The 18,136-nt window shown below is 35.8% G+C and overlaps 1 protein-coding gene across 3 annotated transcripts in view; it reads left to right on the plus strand.

Moving 5' to 3' along the window:
* Positions 1–18,136, plus strand: part of SLAIN2 (SLAIN motif family member 2) — a 75,144-nt gene that overhangs the window by 42,131 nt on the left and 14,877 nt on the right. For 2 of the 3 annotated variants that reach the window (XM_015096491.3, XM_027970983.2), the window contains exons 5-7: positions 218–577; positions 955–1,092; positions 7,671–7,748. In XM_015096491.3, coding sequence (XP_014951977.1) covers positions 218–577; positions 955–1,092; positions 7,671–7,748 — 576 coding nt within the window. The remainder of the gene's footprint in view (positions 1–217; positions 578–954; positions 1,093–7,670; positions 7,749–18,136) is intronic. The other variant, XM_015096492.3, reaches the window with a different exon arrangement.

Below are 18,136 nucleotides of genomic sequence, written 5' to 3' on the forward strand. Positions count from 1 at the left end.
TTGAAATTGGGTAAAAGTTTATGAATTTCATGTAATTTAACAATAGCTTTTTAGATGTAGTATATGCATCCTTATGTGTGGGGAGGTCTAAGATGAATCAAGTAAAAGGGAATTTTCCTTTACATGTTATATGCTATTTGTGTTTCTCAATGGTAATCTTGTGCTTTTAAACCTTAAATGTTTAATACCAAAGAAATAACACATTCATTATTGTCAGGTCTCCGGCAAGAATATGCAGCCACAGCGTCTCGGCGCAGTTCTGGTTCATCTTGCAATTCTACGAGACGGGGTACTTTTAGTGATCAGGAGCTTGACGCGCAGAGTTTAGATGACGAAGATGACAATGTGCATCATGCGGTATACCCTGCTGTTAACAGGTTTTCACCATCACCACGCAATTCACCTCGACCTTCACCCAAGCAGTCACCCCGAAATTCACCTCGTTCTCGATCTCCTGCTCGGGGAATAGAGTACAGTAGAGTGTCCCCACAGCCTATGATTAGCCGCTTACAGCAACCTCGCCTTTCACTTCAAGGCCATCCAACAGATTTACAGACAACCAATGTTAAAAATGAAGGTAACCATAAGAATGGAAAAAAATTATCCTTCATATTTTGGTATATAGTAACACCGTTTTTACCAAGGTTTTGTATTTTAGATAAGTAGATCAAGAATTTTTACTTAGGTTAGTTTTGGTTTGCCATACTCATGAAATGTTTAGATTTTGAGTTAAGTAATTTATGGTTCTTTTTAAAAGATTCTACTTTTTTTTAAAGGTTCTACCCATTTGTAGAAACTGTATTATTTTTTATAAGAATGGTTTTTTTTTCTGTTAGCTCTTCTAAAGTCTCCAGAACACTTAAAGAATGATTTTTTAATATTAATATTTTAATTTTCTCCATCCTAAAAAATGTTTTGACTTGTTTTTTTATAATTAAAATTCTGTTGTCATAGAAAAACTAAGACGCAGTCTTCCAAACCTGTCCCGAACATCTAATACACAAGTTGACTCAGTGAAAAGCAGCAGAAGTGACTCAAATTTTCAAGTGCCAAATGGAGGTATACCTCGCATGCAACCTCAGGCTTCAGCCAGTAAGTACCTTTTATGTATCAGTTATTTAAAGAAAAATGAAAATTACAGAGTTTAATTTTGTGCTGAATAGCTGTACTATAGTAAAATGTAATGCTTATTAGTTCTATAAGATGATCATAGCTATATTAAATTATATATAAATTAAATATATATAAATATATATATTCTTTAAAAACCTTCCGTTCTGCAGTACTGAACATTAAAAGTGACAGAATCTGGGGGGGTCGAGGGAGAATAGTCCTGAAATAGACCATTTAAAACCCAAGGAGCCTTGTTACTAGAATATTAATAAAAGCAATAATCGTCCTATAAATATACAAATGAAGGCTTGCTAAATTCTTAATAAATACTTTACCAAAGGTAGAATTTTATTTTTTAAAAAAAGGTTGAAAGTAACTTGATGGAAAGAAAAGCTGAAACTGTTGATTTAAGGAGAAATATGCAACATAAACAAGGATTAGAGAATCACACAGAAGGAACGCCTAAGACAAAGTGGCCAGACTGAGCCAAGAAGTGATGTGGGAGTAGATGGGCACTCTGTACTTTACAGAGTGATTTTAAAAGAATTGAACACTTTCCAAGAACTATTGCTTATTAACTAAGGCAGATATGAGCATGTACTAAACCCAGTTTTAAACAACTATCAGAGTTATTTCTGCAATCTCTGAAATGCTCAGTATGCATGCCTTCTATCCCACAGTTCACATCAGTGTTGTAGTCTGATTTATTCAGTTCCTTTGTAACATATTTACTGTTTGTGGTTAAAGTGGTCACTGTGATGTGTTCCTTCATTTCCTCAAAGCTGTGATGAAGAAGTGATACAAACATAAAGTTACTGACTGTCCATTTGTAGCTTGTGTATTGAGTAACAACTTTGACAGCGTTCAATTCTTTTGTAAGTCCCCTTGCATTCTTCCTTGGCTCTGTTGTGTTTAGCTGACTTGGTGTACTTTATATTAAGCTGCTGTTATTTGGTGGCTCAAAAATTCACAGTCTAGAAAAAAATTTTGGTTCAGTTTGAACCAAAATGACTTTTGTGATAATATTGATAAGTTTTCCTTATTTACCAATTGTAAATGATATTATTTATAAAACTCACATTGTGCTATACCTTATATTCATAATTCTGTTTAATCCTCTGAACAAGTCTATAAAGTAGTTTCAGTTACTAATACATTTTTACAAACTAGGAACTGGAAGCTTTGAAAGGCTATGTAGCTTATCACTTGCTCATTCCCTAGAATTTTTTCCCTATAGTTGAATTATTTTCTGTTTTCCCTCAGAAGTTGATAATTAAAAATAGGTAAAGAAACATAGTGAGATTCTAATCACTAATTTACTTGTAAGTGGAATGAATATATATATGCAGTTTCACAGCAGTACATTTCAGTACTTGAATAATGTATAGGCAGGAGAAATAGTAAGGTACCATCGTTTTTTAAAAATTGCATATACTTGTTTATTTTTATATTTGTAGTTGTGAAACTTGTTTATGATGAAAATGTCAGAAACATTTATTTTAGTATAGAGTCGCACTGTTCACAGGATGTATTTGAAAAGTAGTCAATCCAGAATATTAGCAGGTTTAAAATTTAATAAAGTTCATTTGATAAAAATATTTAAAACTTGGACTTCCCTGGCAGTCCAGTGGTTAGGACCTGGCGCTTTCACTGCCGTGGCTCTGGGTTCAGTCCCTGGTCAGGGAACTAAGATCCCACAAGCCACATGGTGCCACCAAAAAAGAAAAAAAGTTAAAGCTTTGTGTTTAAAGTCAATACATTATGAAGCAAAATAAAATGTTACCTGTTTTTCTGAAAATTTTACATATATCTTTAATACATAATACGTGTTTCAATTAGTGTGTGTGTTAGATGTACTATTACATATCAAAATAAAAAGACTAATATGGTAATTATGTAAAAATATTATAATGGCAAGTTTTATACATGAATAGCATTTTAAATATTTTATACAAACCAGTTCATATATTTGCTGCATTTTGTTTTCTTTTAAGTATTTTTCCAGCTCTTAAGTGGTAAAGCTTTGGTTCTTACTTGCTGGTCTGCATGAACCTAACTTTGCAAGATTGCTGTTATTTCCACCTAAGGGACCACTTCTTTTGCCTTGTTACTATGCAATCACTATTTTTATATGCTTATTTGCTATGGCTGCATTATTGTGGATGCTGGCATTCAAATATGAATATTATGAGAGTTCTAATATACTTCATTTTCATAGCTATTATCAATTCTTGACTTTTATATTTGGAAAATGTGAGTAACTTAAAAAGTTTAAGAAAACCAGAGCATTGCAAAGGTCATGAATACATGTAATTTTTTCAGTTTCTCCAGTTGAAGGAATGTTTGTCAAGGACAGTTTTTCAAAAGACTAGTATTCCTTGTTTTCTAAGACCACTAGAGAACAGGTTTAGTAGAAGGCTTAATTTTCAGAAAAATATAGGAATTACTGGTTCAGAAATAAGAGAAGGGAGAAAAACCCAAGACAGTCAGCTGGTTTTGAAAAAGTAGTACATATTTACTTTTATATGTATTATCTCATTTGACCCTCACAACATCTCATTTTTTTATTTTTATAGAGAGGGAGCAGAGATCCATGTAAATTATATGTACAGTGCAAAGTAACTAGAAAACTGGCAAAACCAAGCCAGATTAACTCTCAGCTCCTCTGTGTCTCCCAATTTCCTCCCAGTTACTGTTTGGATTACATCATGCTGACCCTAACTGCAAATAAGGAGGCATTGGAAAATATTCTTGGATGACTCTGTTGGAGCATGATTTGAGGTTGAACTATAAATACTTTGTGAATTACCACAAAAGAATAAACTAAGTCTGTGTAACATTTATCATTTGCTTGCTTACATGTGACTAAGTGGAAGAATATATTTGCACAGGATACAGTGTACTCCTAGAGGAGAGATGTATAGGATCAGTATTGTACTGAGGACCTCACACTGAGGAGGGAGTGTTCAGGGCAGTTGCCAGCTTATGTGTAGCCAGACTGCATTTTGGCCCATGGGGAAGGAATTCTCGTCCAAATTTCACTTGTGACCAAAACACTAGAATTTTACACAATTATGAAACATGAAGTTGAAGTAAAATAAGTCGCTCAGTCATGTCCGACTCTTTGCGACCCCATGGACTATAGCCTACCAGGCTCCTCAGTCCATGGGATTTTCCAGGCAAGAATACTGGAGTGGGTTACCATTTCCTTCTCCAGGGGATCTTCCCGACCCAGGGATTGAAGCCAGGTCTCCCGCATTGTAGGCAGAAGCTTTACCGTCTGAGCTACCAGGGAAGCCCCAGTATAATTATGTTGAGTCAGGTATCACAAAAACATTGATATTAAGTATAGTTCTTCTGACCTTTACTTCTGGAAACATTGATAGAATACATCTGGAATGGGGACCCAGAATCTATTTTTTAGAAGTGTCTCAGCTGACTCTGGGGCATAGTTAAGTTTAAGAACCACTGAATTGGATCTCAGCTGTGGAGGATCTTGAATATTTAATTGAAGTCTCCAGATTTTATCCAGAGATTATTATTATTACTTAATTATTCAGTAAATAATTAAGATGTTTATAGGGTATATGTTATGTTCCAAGCATTGGGAATATAAATATGAAAGAGAGAGCTCATGCCCTTCAAAAGCAGGAAGTGATGGGGAAACAGAGGTATTACACTCATCAGTATAAAGAGGTTTTCTGGGAAGATACTGAAAGATATCTCAGCCAGCTCTGGAGAAGGTATCACATGAGGGAAGAAAGTATAGGTTTTCCCAACAGTGGGACCAGGAATGAAATCGTAAGAATGACACCCTGATTATAGTGGTTTTGTTTGACTAAAGTGTGGGTCACAGGATGGTTAGTCGGTTCAGTGACAAGAATGAGAGATGGCAGGTAGGGGATAGATTGTGGGAATTTTAAAATACCATATTTGGAATTTCCTGGCACTCCAGTGGTTAAGCCTCTGTACTTTCATTGCTGAGGGTACAGGTTCTAGTCAGGAAACTAAGATCCCACAAGCTGTGTGATGCAGCCAAAAAATAAGTAGGTAAATAAAATGAGTTTAGATTTCATCTTAACAAGCTATCATAGGCTTTTAATCAGGGTTCCTTCTTAAGAAATTGAATTTGATAGCAATGTGAAGAGTGGATTAAAGTTCCAGAAGGATTTGGAGACTTCAGTTTAGTATACTTTGTCATTTAAAAAGTGATTTTGGGAACTCCTTGGCAGTCCAGTAGTTGGGACTTTGTATTTCCACTGCAGCAGGCATGAGTTGGATCCCTAGAGGGGAACTAGGATCCCACAAGCCACATGGTCAAAATAAAGAAATAAAAGTGATTTTGCCATTGGAAAATGGATCAAATTAAGATTGATAATTCAGATTAAAATTTAGTTTTTGTTCTTATTTGTGTAACATTATGTTTCTTTGTGGTATCATGAAAATCATTCATTTTATTCTCTGTATCAGGCAAATTTAGAGTATACTGCCTGAACCTATTTACAGTTTGATTCTTTGCATTTCCACTGGACAGTCATCACTTGTCTGTAGATGCTGTTCTTGTGACATCACCCATGAAACTTGAGGGATAAATAAAGTCCATTAGAGTTATTATAGCTGTGAATTTAAACAAGATCTTTCCAGAACAGTTGGTTATAGAGGATATTTTATATTTAAACCCTCATTTAAGAAATCTTGGTGGTTAATAGATATTGTGGATTGCCAGCATTATGCGCAGTTGGTTACCCTTTGCCCTCATTTGCTCCACTACAGACACTGTGGCCTGCTTCTGTTCTTCATGTGTATCCGGCACACTCCTAGCTCAGGTCCTTACTACTGCTTTTCCTTTTGTCTAGAATGCATTCCCCCAACATCTATATGGCTCACTTCCACTCTTCCTTCAGATCTTTGGGCAAATGTCATCTCAGGAGAAATATTTCTTAATCACCCTATTTATGATTGCAGCTTATGTCTCCTACTTCTTGTCCCCCTTTCCTACTTAATTTTCTCCTTAGCACCTGTCACCATCTGGCAGGCCATGGATTTTACTCTTTGTTTCTTGTCTGTTTCCCCTTCCCTAAACTCTTAGTTCCATGGAAGCAGGAACTTTGTCTGCCCAGCTATATATTCATTATTTCTAAAACAGTACCTGGAATAAAGTACACAATTATTAGAAAGAGAGTAGGAATGAATGGGTGAGGGAATGAATGAGAATATGAATGGTAGAAAGCATGTGTGAGTAAATATATAAATGAAGAATATTTAATGATGATAGTGCCTGATATTTCTGTGGGATAGATATGAGGTACTGCATTATAAAATTGATACATTTTTTTAAGTTTGGGGAATTTTTTGCTAGTCTGCCTGGCAATATATTTAACTTAAACTGGCATACAACATTGAGTTGCAGTAGTGTGTTGTAATAAGTATTGGTAGAAATTGAAATCAAATGGGTTTGTTACTTTTTAAAAATGTTTCCTATTAGTGAAAATCCTATCACCATTGATTGGATTAAGTAATAGAGATAAAGAAAAATTCTCCTTAGTTCTTTTTGGTGATATATCAAGTAATACATTTATCCATAAATGACTGAATGCTGGCCAGATTTATGGCTTGAGGTCTCTTTTTGGGGGCCTAGAGGTGTATGAAGTCTGATTTTCACATCACAGAATGATGTTTTAGAACCACTGACATAGGTGACTGCCCTGGTGGCTGTGGGACTCACCCACTCATTGGAGCCATAGTGAGCTTTAACTCTGGATGTCTCTGAACTGCTGCTTAGTTGCTAGTTTTGAGAGTTTTACTGCAGTTAATAGATGAGGAGTTGTGAAGAAAGCTTAGAACTCCTCCTTGAACACTTAAAAAACAGATGCTCTGATTCCTCCAAATCCCTCAACTCCAACACATACACACACACATCCCTACCCCTGACCATCCATATGCATGAGCACTTAGTCCAGATAACCAGGTCTAAAATGCAGCTAGGTGAATTCTACACCAAGATGTTGTTGAACATACTTAGAGCAACTAGATTGTGGACTCCCTTGAGGACCTGCCTGGTTCTGAGTTTTCTTCTCCTTTTTGAGTATGAGGATTACTCTTTCACCTTAGGACCGTTCATCTAACAATAACTGCTTTGCCAGAGTCTGCTTTTTTGCACTGAACAAGTACTACATTTATTTATTTTTTTCTGTACTGTGTGCTTGTGTTCATCACTTTTACTTATTAGCTTTGTATTCTTTGCATCCTGTAGCATGTTTGCTGGTGGTTTTGTTTTCTCTGATATTTTGATCAGTTTACATGTTATAGATTTTCTCATCTATAAGAAACAGTTTCTTAAAGTCTGCACTTTGCACTAAGATTTCCATTCCCTTTCTTTTCTAACTTAATGCACTAAGCATCACTTTGATTCCTCTGATTTTAGGTTTCTGAGGTATTCTCGCCTATCTGTTTCTTGATAAATTTTCAAGTTTATATTAAAATATTCAAGTTTACAGAAGCTATAGCCTTTATCTTGTCCTTCCAGGCAAATATTACAGTTCCTTATTTTTCAACAGCTTCGCAAAGGCTGAAAAATTTGCCTCGTACTTCCCTCAAAGCCAAACAGTTGCTTCAAACTTCATCTACAAAAAGAGGTAACTACAGCCTCTTACTAAGTTTTAAATTTCAGCAAACAATCAAGCTAGTTAAATCTTTCACCTTTTGGCATACTGAGTCAGTGATGTCTGTAGGGCACGTTTTAGTCTTTTTTTTTTTTTTTTTTTAATAATAAAATAATGTGGATTCATTCTCTGTTACTTGGATAAATCCAGAAGAAACTAATTTTCTACAGAGGTATGTATTGAGTTGCAATTCTGAAAGGAATAAATGATATTTATTTATGATTGCTTTTCATATTAGAGAATTTATCATTTTTCTTACCTAAAACTGAGAGGCACTGTTTTAATTTTGTTAGATAAACTAATAAATGCTTTAAAATGTATGAAATGCCAGACATTCTGTATGCAGTATTTTTTCTTCTGACTTTGGTGTTTGGATTTACTTACCTGTAGGATGAAATGGGCCTGTTTTCATATTAGAGATTGATTGAGGTTAGAGCACAGTTATGGTTAACTGATGATGTTTGGAATATTTATGGAATGGTAGTTTTTATAAGAACTGAGTGTTGAAGAAATATCTGAAGGTTGGACATCAAAGCTATCATATTGGTTCCAGGAGATTGAATGTATGGACAGCTAGGAAAAAGAATTGGGAGAAACACTGTGGGATTGGATAGACCAACAGTAATAAGAATGAATAGGACTTCCCTGGTGGGAAGTGGTTAATAGTCCATAATTCTGCTTCTCAGGGCAGGGTTTGATTCCTGGTCCCCCTGGTCAAGGAAGTTCCGAATGCTGAGCAGCCAAGAGAGAAAAAGAATGAATAGAAACCTCAGAGAATATGGGACAGAATAAATACAGGCAGTGAAGAAAAATATTTCCCCTGTCTGCACAGATTTCCTGACAGCTTCAGAACTCAACAACTAACAATATAAGGATAAAACACTAACAGCACGTTACATGGAAGAGGAGGTTTGAGGTTTGATTTGTTGAAAAAACGATTTAGTTAATATGGCGACAGAAGTACTGAAATAGATATCAATACTTCAGCAAGTTCATTAAAAGCAAATGATTTAGCAGTGATTTGGTGGATAAGTATAATTTAAGGAAATACTGTTAGATATTAGAATCCCAAGAAAATAGTCAAATAGAAAATAAGACTGTAGGAAAGTTTGTGTTTTGGATGTCGGAAGTTGATCTTAGGCCTCCAATAGGGGTGTTTTCTGGTGCCCTTTGTCAGAAATGCGGAATAGATTATGCTCTTTTATTGAAGAAGAAGGTGACTTGTTAAAGATCATTGTAGAAAATGTTCTTAAATTTTTTGGGGACCCTATGCCTCTTTTTTGAGATTCCCAAATACTTTTGAATATTTTTAGGTATGGGAAGAAGGTGAAAACAGAAGATCATGAAAGGATTGTATCTACAAAAGGGCAAGAGAGTATATTAAGTTTATATAAATTGTATTTTTTGGTATGTTCTACAAGCTGCTTCATTTTGGGCGCCTTAAGTTTATATAATTTAAAAATTTTACTTGATTCTGTGTTACTCTTTATTAGATTGAAAGTGAAAGTGACAGTCACTCAGTCGTGTCCAACTCTTTGTGACTCTTTGGACTATACAGTCCATGGAATTCTCTAGGCCAGAATACTGGAGTGGGTAGCCTTCCCCTTCTCCAGGGGATCTTCCCAACCCAGGGATTGGACCTGGGTCTCCCACATTGCAGGCGGATTCTTTACCAGCTGAGCCACAAGGGAAGCCATTATCAGACTGAGAAGATCGTAATTTCTGGCTGACTTTTTGGGGGAGGGGTGGGTAGGGCCTATGGAGATTACATTATTTTTGTGATTCTGAGCTACCAGACTACCTAGCCTCTGTGACAGCAGGAACACTGAGTCTCATAGTTCCTGGTGCCTCTAGCTGTCTAGTTGACGTGGTACAGGGAGAGGAGTCAGTGCATGTGCATGTTTGATATTTTTGTTCTTTTAATTTCATTTTGTTTAATCTCTTAATTATCTTAATCCAGACTCCCATATTTTCTGGTTGGTGTTGTGGCTTGGTGATCACTTACACTGTAAGTTCTAAACCAATTGAGAAATGGTTTATGACAGGATTTTAAATACTAATTTAACGACTGGTAAAGCTGAATTGGAGAATCTCTCTTGACTGGAAGGCCAAAATGGGTTTTCTGATTTCCCCTCATGTCTTGACTTTGTGAGAAAAAGGGGTCTGCTTTGGACTGTGGGATTCTCTGATCTTGGAGGATGTAAAGCAGACAGGACATATGTTTACAGGTAACTTTACAAACCTGCCTAGTAGAGAAACATGGACTAGATGGTAAATTGCCATATAAATCAAATGTTCCTTATCCTGGGGATGAACCTATAATGTTTTCTAGAAAGCTGATTTACTTACTTTAAGGGCTCAAAGAATCGTGGGAAGAGGAGGAAGTTTTCCTTAAACTCTTGGAAACTGCTTTTGATTGCATTTAGTAGTGGCTGGAGTTTGAAGATGGGAAGAGAAGTAAAACTATGTTGCGTGGCACAAAAGAAACACACCATGAACATTTGTTGATGAAGACGATCATGCCACTAACTCAAGAGGCTGGACACATCCCTGTTTGCATTTTCTTCTTGCAAAGCTTTTGGCTTTCTTCATCCAGTTTTTCCCTTTGAGAAGAGGGAAGAAACCCATTGTGTGTTTTTAAGACTTCATAGAAATGACTGCTTAAACTGCTTTGATAAAGATATGTTTTATCTACCTTCAGTTGTTGGAGAATCAGTGAAGTAGAGATAAACAGGGTGGGAACCTAACCAAGTTAGGGGAAGAAAATGACTAATTAGAAAAGTGAATGCAGAGCTCAGGGCAAATTTAAATTTTTTTTTTTAAATTTAAATGTTTTTTATTTTTATTTGGAAGGAAAGAAGCAACTAAGGAGTTTGTGATGGTAGTTGTCTAATACTGCTTTAATGTTCTAATTCACTGTATTTTGAGATATTTAACATGAGATAAGCAATAGTTAATCAGAGTCCTTAATGATATGAACCCAGGAATTTTATAATTACTCTGGATCTAAAATTTAAAATTTCTTGTGTTCTCTTTTCTGTCAGTTAACATGTACTGAATCTGAATCAAATAGGATACATGCATTATATCCTTTTCTCTTTTTTCCTCTGTTTTAGCCCCTCTTTACTTTTTCTTCTATTAACAGTTGTGATCAAAGCCAGCCTCTGCCACAAACAGCTTTTCGAAGCAGTTAAAATGATAGGAGTTGCTCCCGCTCCCATGACTTTGTTATATACAGTGGGAGAATGGGAAAGAAGAGCACAGAGGACTGTTCTTGGGGCTCCCTTCAAACACAAACATTCTGTTAGACCATGTCATGCTGTTTTGGAATGATGATTGAATGGATTGTATTTACATTTAGACTTGCTAAGGCTTGTGTGATTTTCTAAGATTCTTTTTTCTTCTCTAGTTAAGTCTTAAGTACATTGATTAATTTCCTTTTCTGAGAAAATCCTATTTCAAAATTCCCTCCTCTCTGAAATTTGTGCCTTGATTTTCCTGATTAAATAGGACTGCATTTTAGAATGTTAAAAATCTAATATTCTGTGGTCTTAAAAAGATCACCTGATTCCGATTTACCCTCATATTGTTATTCCTCCCTAGCCCTCAAGTTTATAGATAAGGCAAAATGCTGCTGCCATTAGAGAAGGAAACATTTTTTACAATAGTGAAGCTACAGCTTAGTGTACCTCTTTATAAACTCTCTAGTTTTCCCTCAGTTTATACATTAACCTTATTAAAGTATTTCTCTCCATATCTTGAGATTGTGTTAATAGAACATTTTGACTTCTTTCATAAAGGAGTCCTTTCATTCATCTAAGAACTTACATATTAATACAGTTAAAAAGATTTCTGATTCATAAATCTTATCTTTTAATCCTTGTTATTTTAAAATACAACACCAATTCAGAAAACCGTATAATACATAGAGAACTTAATGAATTCCTATAAGGCAACAACCTTGTGACTACCATTTATATCAGGAGACTAGAACTTACTCCCTTAGATGCTCTACATCCATCTACTTTCAAACACAATCCTCTCTTGACCTCTTTTCACCAAAGTAGCCATAATTTTTATTTTAGAACTTCCAGAAGTTCCTTACTTCTCTGTATGTCATCCAAGTAATCAAACTATAGTTTTGCCTCTTTACTATGTCTTTTTAAGTCTCCCTTAATTTATAGCTCTCCTCCAACTCTTTACTACCCCTTATTGTTTGAAGAAACCACCAAATCACTTGTCCTATAGATGTTCACACAAATTGGATTTTCTGTGATGTCTTTTATCAGGTTCCTCTGTATTTCCTATAAATTGGTAGCTATCTTCATGCTTAATTAGATTCAGTAATGTTATTTTTGGCAAGACTATCTCATTGGTGGTGGCACTTCTTCAGGCAAAGGTGCGTACAGTGGGGTTGCCTGTTTCATGTGATATTAACAGGCATTGATGCATAATGCCTATATCCTTACTTTATTAGGAATTGCAGAATTGGGTTTTTCAATTCTAACATTCCTTTATTTAAAATAAAAAAACTAGTATGCAGAGAAACTTATTCTTTGGTAAACCAGCACTAAAGGTTTATTTCAGTGCTTATTCTTTCCCTTTATTTACCAGTTTGCAAAATAAAAAATTGGCAACCCAGAATTCTTCAAAGATAACCAGTATTTTTCTTTAATATGTGTCATTATAAATGTATAGATTTAAACAAACATTTTTTTATTGTGTTTCAATCTGTTCTGGGCATTTTCCCAACTTTGGTAGAAGCATCATCAAGTTGGTGTTCAGGTCTTTTTGACACAACCATGGTAGTCTTTGATAAAGTCTTAATAAACTGATATGACAAGATTGGCTCATCTTTTGCATTTCCTGCCACAGACCTGGATTTATTTTTTTTCCAAAAACCTTGATTTCTTTAGGTAGGCAGTGGAATCTCAGAACCAAAATCTTAGTTATTATTACTTATGCTCTTTGCTCTCTTGTTGGTCATTGTTTCTAGGTCTTTTCAGTTACCAGAACTGTATATGTGTAGGTTTGTGTATTTTTTAAGATTGAGAGCCTTAAAGAGTTCATGCTAATACTTCCCTTTCAAATTTAGGGCTTTAGCCTCTTTTAACTTATTATCTATCTTTCTTTTATCCTGCTCTGAGAAGCCTATTTCTTGGAAACACAAAGAAATAGAGTATCATGTAACAATTTTTCTCCCATGTTTTACAGAGAATCTTCTGGGGATAAATAACATTAGTGTAATACACCATACAGTATGGTTACTAAAAACAGTTTATAGAACATTTCCCATATATAACTATTCCATATTCTCCTTTATGCCTCATTTAGAGATAGCTCTACATTTAAATAATATCTCATGCTTACTACCAGTCTGTTGATATTGTCTCACCAGTCAGTTTTCTTATTTAAAGCTTATCCTCTAGTAGATTCCTTCGGAAGGAGTTATGGGAACAATATCCATTCTCTCATTTTTTGCATGTTGGTGACAGCTTGTTTGCTATTTTTATATTTGAAAGTCAGCTAGATATGAAATCTTTGGCTCATATTTTCTTTCCTTGAGTATCCTAAATATATGACTCTTATTTTTTGTCAGGAATAAAGACTTGTTTTTGTTACAGTCATTTGATATTTTTATCTAGATGTCCAAAGGTTTTTTCTTCTCTTTAAAGGTCAATAATTAATGAGAATGCATCTCTGTGTTGGTTCTTCTGAGTTGATTTCCCCAGCCTTGTGATGTGTTATTGCAATTTAAAGTTGCAGAGATTTAAAAATTTTAGACAAGTTCTTTAGAATTACAGTTTTCATCATTGTGTCCTTTTGCATTGCTTTTCTCTTTTTGTAGGTATTCTTGTACACATATTAGGTGTTCTTTGCCCTTCTTCTATGTTTGTTGCCTTCTCTTGAATCCATTTCATCTTTCTTAATTTCTTCTTGTTCTGTAAAAGTTTATTTTCATTGTTTATTTCTCTTAAAGCACTCTGTTGTGTATGGTGACTCTTGTTCCTTCCATCTTAGACTTCACTTTGAAATGATTTATTTTATGTCTAATTCTTTTCTGTGTTCCACCATCTCACTTTTGAATGTTTTTCATTATTTATTATTTATGTTCTTTTGTAGCTTGTAATTTTCATCTTTGTGTGTGTGTGCACATCAGTTCGGAGAAGGCAGTGGCAAGCCACTCCATTACTCTTGCCTGGAAAATCCCATGGATGGAGGAGCCTGGTAGGCTGCAGTCCATGGGGTCGAGAAGACTCGGACATGACTGAGCAATTTCACTTTCACTTTTCACTTTCATGCATTGGAAAAAGAAATGGCAACCCACTCCAGTATTCTTGCCTGGAGAATCCCAGGGATGGGGGAGCCTGGTGGGCTGCTGTCTGTGGGGTCGCACAGAGTCAGACACGACTGAAGCGATGCAGCAGCAGCACCACCACCACCACCACATCAGTTCAGTTCAGTTGCTCAGTCATGTCCAACTCTTTGTGACCCCTTGGAGTGCAACATGCCAGGCTTCCCTGTCCATTGCCGACTCTCGGTGCTTGCTCAAACTCATGTCCATCCAGTCAGTGATGCCATCCAACCATCTCATCCTCTGCTGTCCCCTTCTCCTCCTGCGTTCAATCTTTTCCAGCATCAGGGTCTTCAGGGTCTTTTCTTTCTTTTTTTTTTAAATTTATTTATTTTTTTACTTTATAATATTGTATTGGTTTTGCCCTACATTGACATGAATCTGCCATGGGTGTACACGTGTTCCCCATCCTGAACCCCCCCCACCTCCCTCCCCATCCTATCTCTCTGGGTCATCCCAGTGCACCAGCCCCGAGCACCCTGTATCATACATTGAACCTGGACTGGTGATTCGTTTCACATGTGATAATTTACATCTTTCAATGCCATTCTCCCATATCATCCTGCCCTCGCCCTCTCCCACAGAGTCCAAAAGACTTCTATACATATGTGTCTTTTTTGCTGTCTCGCATACAGGATTATCATTACCATCTTTCTAAATTCCATATATATGCATTAGTATACTGTATTGGTGTTTTTCTTTCTGGCTTACTTCACTCCAGTTTCATCCACCTCATTAGAACTGATTCGAATGTATTCTTTTTAATGGCTGAGTAATATTCCATTGTGTATATGTACCACAGCTTTCTTATCCATTCATCTGCTGATGGACATCTAGGTTGCTTCCATGTCCTGGCTATTATAAACAGTGCTGCAGTGAACATTGGGGTACACTTGTCTCTTTCAGTTCTGGTTTCCTTGGTGTGTATGCCCAGCAGTGGGATTGCTGGGTCCTATGGCAGTTCTATTTCCAGTTTTTTAAGGAACCTCCACACTCTTCTCCAAAGTGGCTGTACTAGTTTGCATTCCCACCAACAGTGTAAGAGGGTTCCCTTTTCTGCATACCCTCTCCAGCATTTATTGCTTGTAGACTTTTGGATCGCAGCCATTCTGACTGGCGTGAGATGGTACCTCATTGTGATTTTGATTTGCATTTCTCTGATAATGAGTGATGTTGAGCATCTTTTCATATTTTTGTTAGCCATCTGTATGTCTTCTGTGGAGAAATGTCTGTTTAGTTCTTTGGCCCACTTTTTGATTGGGTCGTTTATTTTTCTGGAATTGAGCTGCAGGAGTTGCTTGTATATTTTTGAGATTAATTCTTTGTCCGTTCAGATGAGTCAGTTCTTTGCGTCAGGTGGCCAAAGGATTGGAGTTTCAGCTTCAGCATCAGTCCTTGTGATGAATATTCAGGACTGATTTGATCTCCTTGCAGTCCAGGGGACTCTCAAGAGTCTTCTCCAACACCACACTTCAAAAGCATCAATTCTTCAGCTCTCGGTTTTCTTTATCATCCAACTCTCACATCCATACATGACTGCTGGAAAACCCATAGCTTTGACTAGATGGACCTTTGTTGCGTATGCATGGTAGACATATTTGGCAAGATTTCACCATTAGTAGAAGTATTATTCTAGTCTTTATTTTCTTATGTTCTTTTTTTCATACAATAGGTTTATATGAAATTTGGCCTCATTCTTTCTGCTGTTTATTGTTCTATGAAATTGGTTTTCTAAACACTTACAGAGTTTTAAGTTTCCAATTTATGGCTGTAGCGCTCCCTCTTCTGTTGTTTTAGGGAACTGTTTGAAAATGGGGCTGTTTCTTTTTTGAGGTTTCTTGCTGTTATTCCCCTCCCTTATTTTAAAATTCATTCTTTTAAACTGTACGCAAAAAAAGGGTAATACAGTTAACCCTTGAACAACATGGGTTTGAACTGTGGGTTCACTTATGCGTGGATTTTTTCACTATACGCATGTGCTGCAATACCACACAGTCTGGAGTGGCTGGATCCACAGGTGCAGAACCGTGCATACAGAGGGCCAGCTGCAACGTTACGTGTGGATTTCCACTGTGCAAATGGTCAGCACCTCTAACTCCTTGAATTACTCAAAGGTCAGTTCATAGGTTGAGCAACTGTTAACCACTGTCTGATTGTAGAAATTTTCGTCACCCCATTCCCCACTCCTTCTAGGCACTGGCAGCCACTAATCTGCCTCTGGATTTGCCTGTGCTAAACATCTCATATCAGTATAGGTGATCTTTGCAGCTGGTTTATTTCACTTAACGTAACATTTCCCAAGTTCATCGTATTTAGCATGTATTAGTACTTTGTTCCTTTTTTATTGCCAAATGATATCCCATTGTATGGACACAAACCAGTTTTGTCTATCCATTCATCAGTTGGTGGACATTTGAGTTGTTTCCCATTTTCTACCTGTTGTGAATAATGCTGCTGATGCTGCAGATGTGTGTTGGTAGCTTATTTATTATCTATCTGTTTTTGTATATATGGAAGAAAAGCTAGTGAAGCCGATTCTCACAGGTTTCTTCTGCCTCTATGTTTAATAAATATTTTCTTTATATGCTTAGAAAAATAATGGCAAGTACTGTATAGTAATGAAAGAAGAAATCAAAGGCTTTTTCTATGATTACTTGTCAGCCATAAAAAAATTAATATACCTTGGTGTCATATCTTATAAAGCCTGCATAGGATAGACCCACAAATAAACTTTCTGAGTCTAGTTGAAAATTAAAATGTTAAAAATGATATTTTAACTTTTACTCCCAGAGGTGTTTCTCCTTTGGTATTACCAGTCTGGGAATCAGGAGACCTGGATTCAAGGCCTCATTTTCCTGTTTATTTGGTCAATTGATTTCTGTGATTATGGCAATTTTCCTTCACTGTAGAGTGGAAGGGTTGTACTAGATGGTTACTACCATCTCTTTTAACAAGGATTCTTTAACTTTGTAATGAGAGAATCATGTTTACTTCATCTCTATGGTTTTTAATAACCAGAAATTATTTTTTTTAAGTCCTTATTATGTCAGTAACCTGTTGCCCATCATTTATCGTGCGTAGATCATTGAGGGGCTGGAATGAGTAGTGTAACTAGGATAATTGACAAGGAAGTATTTTTGTTCTTATTCTCTATTTATTAAAATAATTAATTGAATGGCATATATGTTTTGATAACTATTTTGTTCCCCATTAGTCTTGGTGGCCAATGTTTGGCATTATGTGTGTTTTTATTGCAAACTATATATTTATTGGACATTTACATATTTTTTAAAAATTATACAATTAATGTAATTTGTAGTTTGGTTGACACATGACTGAAAACAACCACTTGATATGTCTAGTTTTTATATTGCAAGATAGTGTTTAATGTTGTGATAGATTATTTGTAAAAAATTCAGTGAATATTTATCAAGATAAATACAGTATACAGTTTAATCAGTTTCTGTTTTTTAGAGTTAAGTGCCTGCTGAATTATTTAAGCCTTAAGTAGAAAATAAACAGATTTTTATTAAATGCTTATTAAAAGACAAAAATGAATATTTGAAAAACAAGAATCCTCATATCACCCACCATTCCATTTTAGAGATGACTCTGACACCACAGTTAACATTCTTAGTCATGTCAGTTTTATAAATAGAATTCTAATTCTTGCTTGGAGCAGATAACATTCCTTCATTTTGTGCCTTGGATCAAGTGTAATTCTTCATATCCAAAATGAGTATAAAGAGAAATTATGTCCTGCTGTCATAATTAATTTGGGCAATAGAGCCTAATTTACTTAATCCCTACATTTTAGTCAGTTTATCAGAACAGCCCAGGAGACTGTCCTGAGTGGCATTGTTGAATATCTTCCAGAGAACTGAGCTGCAGCAGGCTGAAAGGCACCATATTCCCTGGGTATGGGAGGCATGGCTATGATTTGTCTTATAAATCCTGTAATATTTTACATTTTATCAACAGTTTGCTTATACATTACTCATTTGAT

This window comes from Ovis aries, chromosome 6 (assembly GCF_016772045.2).
Source record: "Ovis aries strain OAR_USU_Benz2616 breed Rambouillet chromosome 6, ARS-UI_Ramb_v3.0, whole genome shotgun sequence".
Lineage (NCBI taxonomy): Eukaryota > Metazoa > Chordata > Mammalia > Artiodactyla > Bovidae > Ovis > Ovis aries.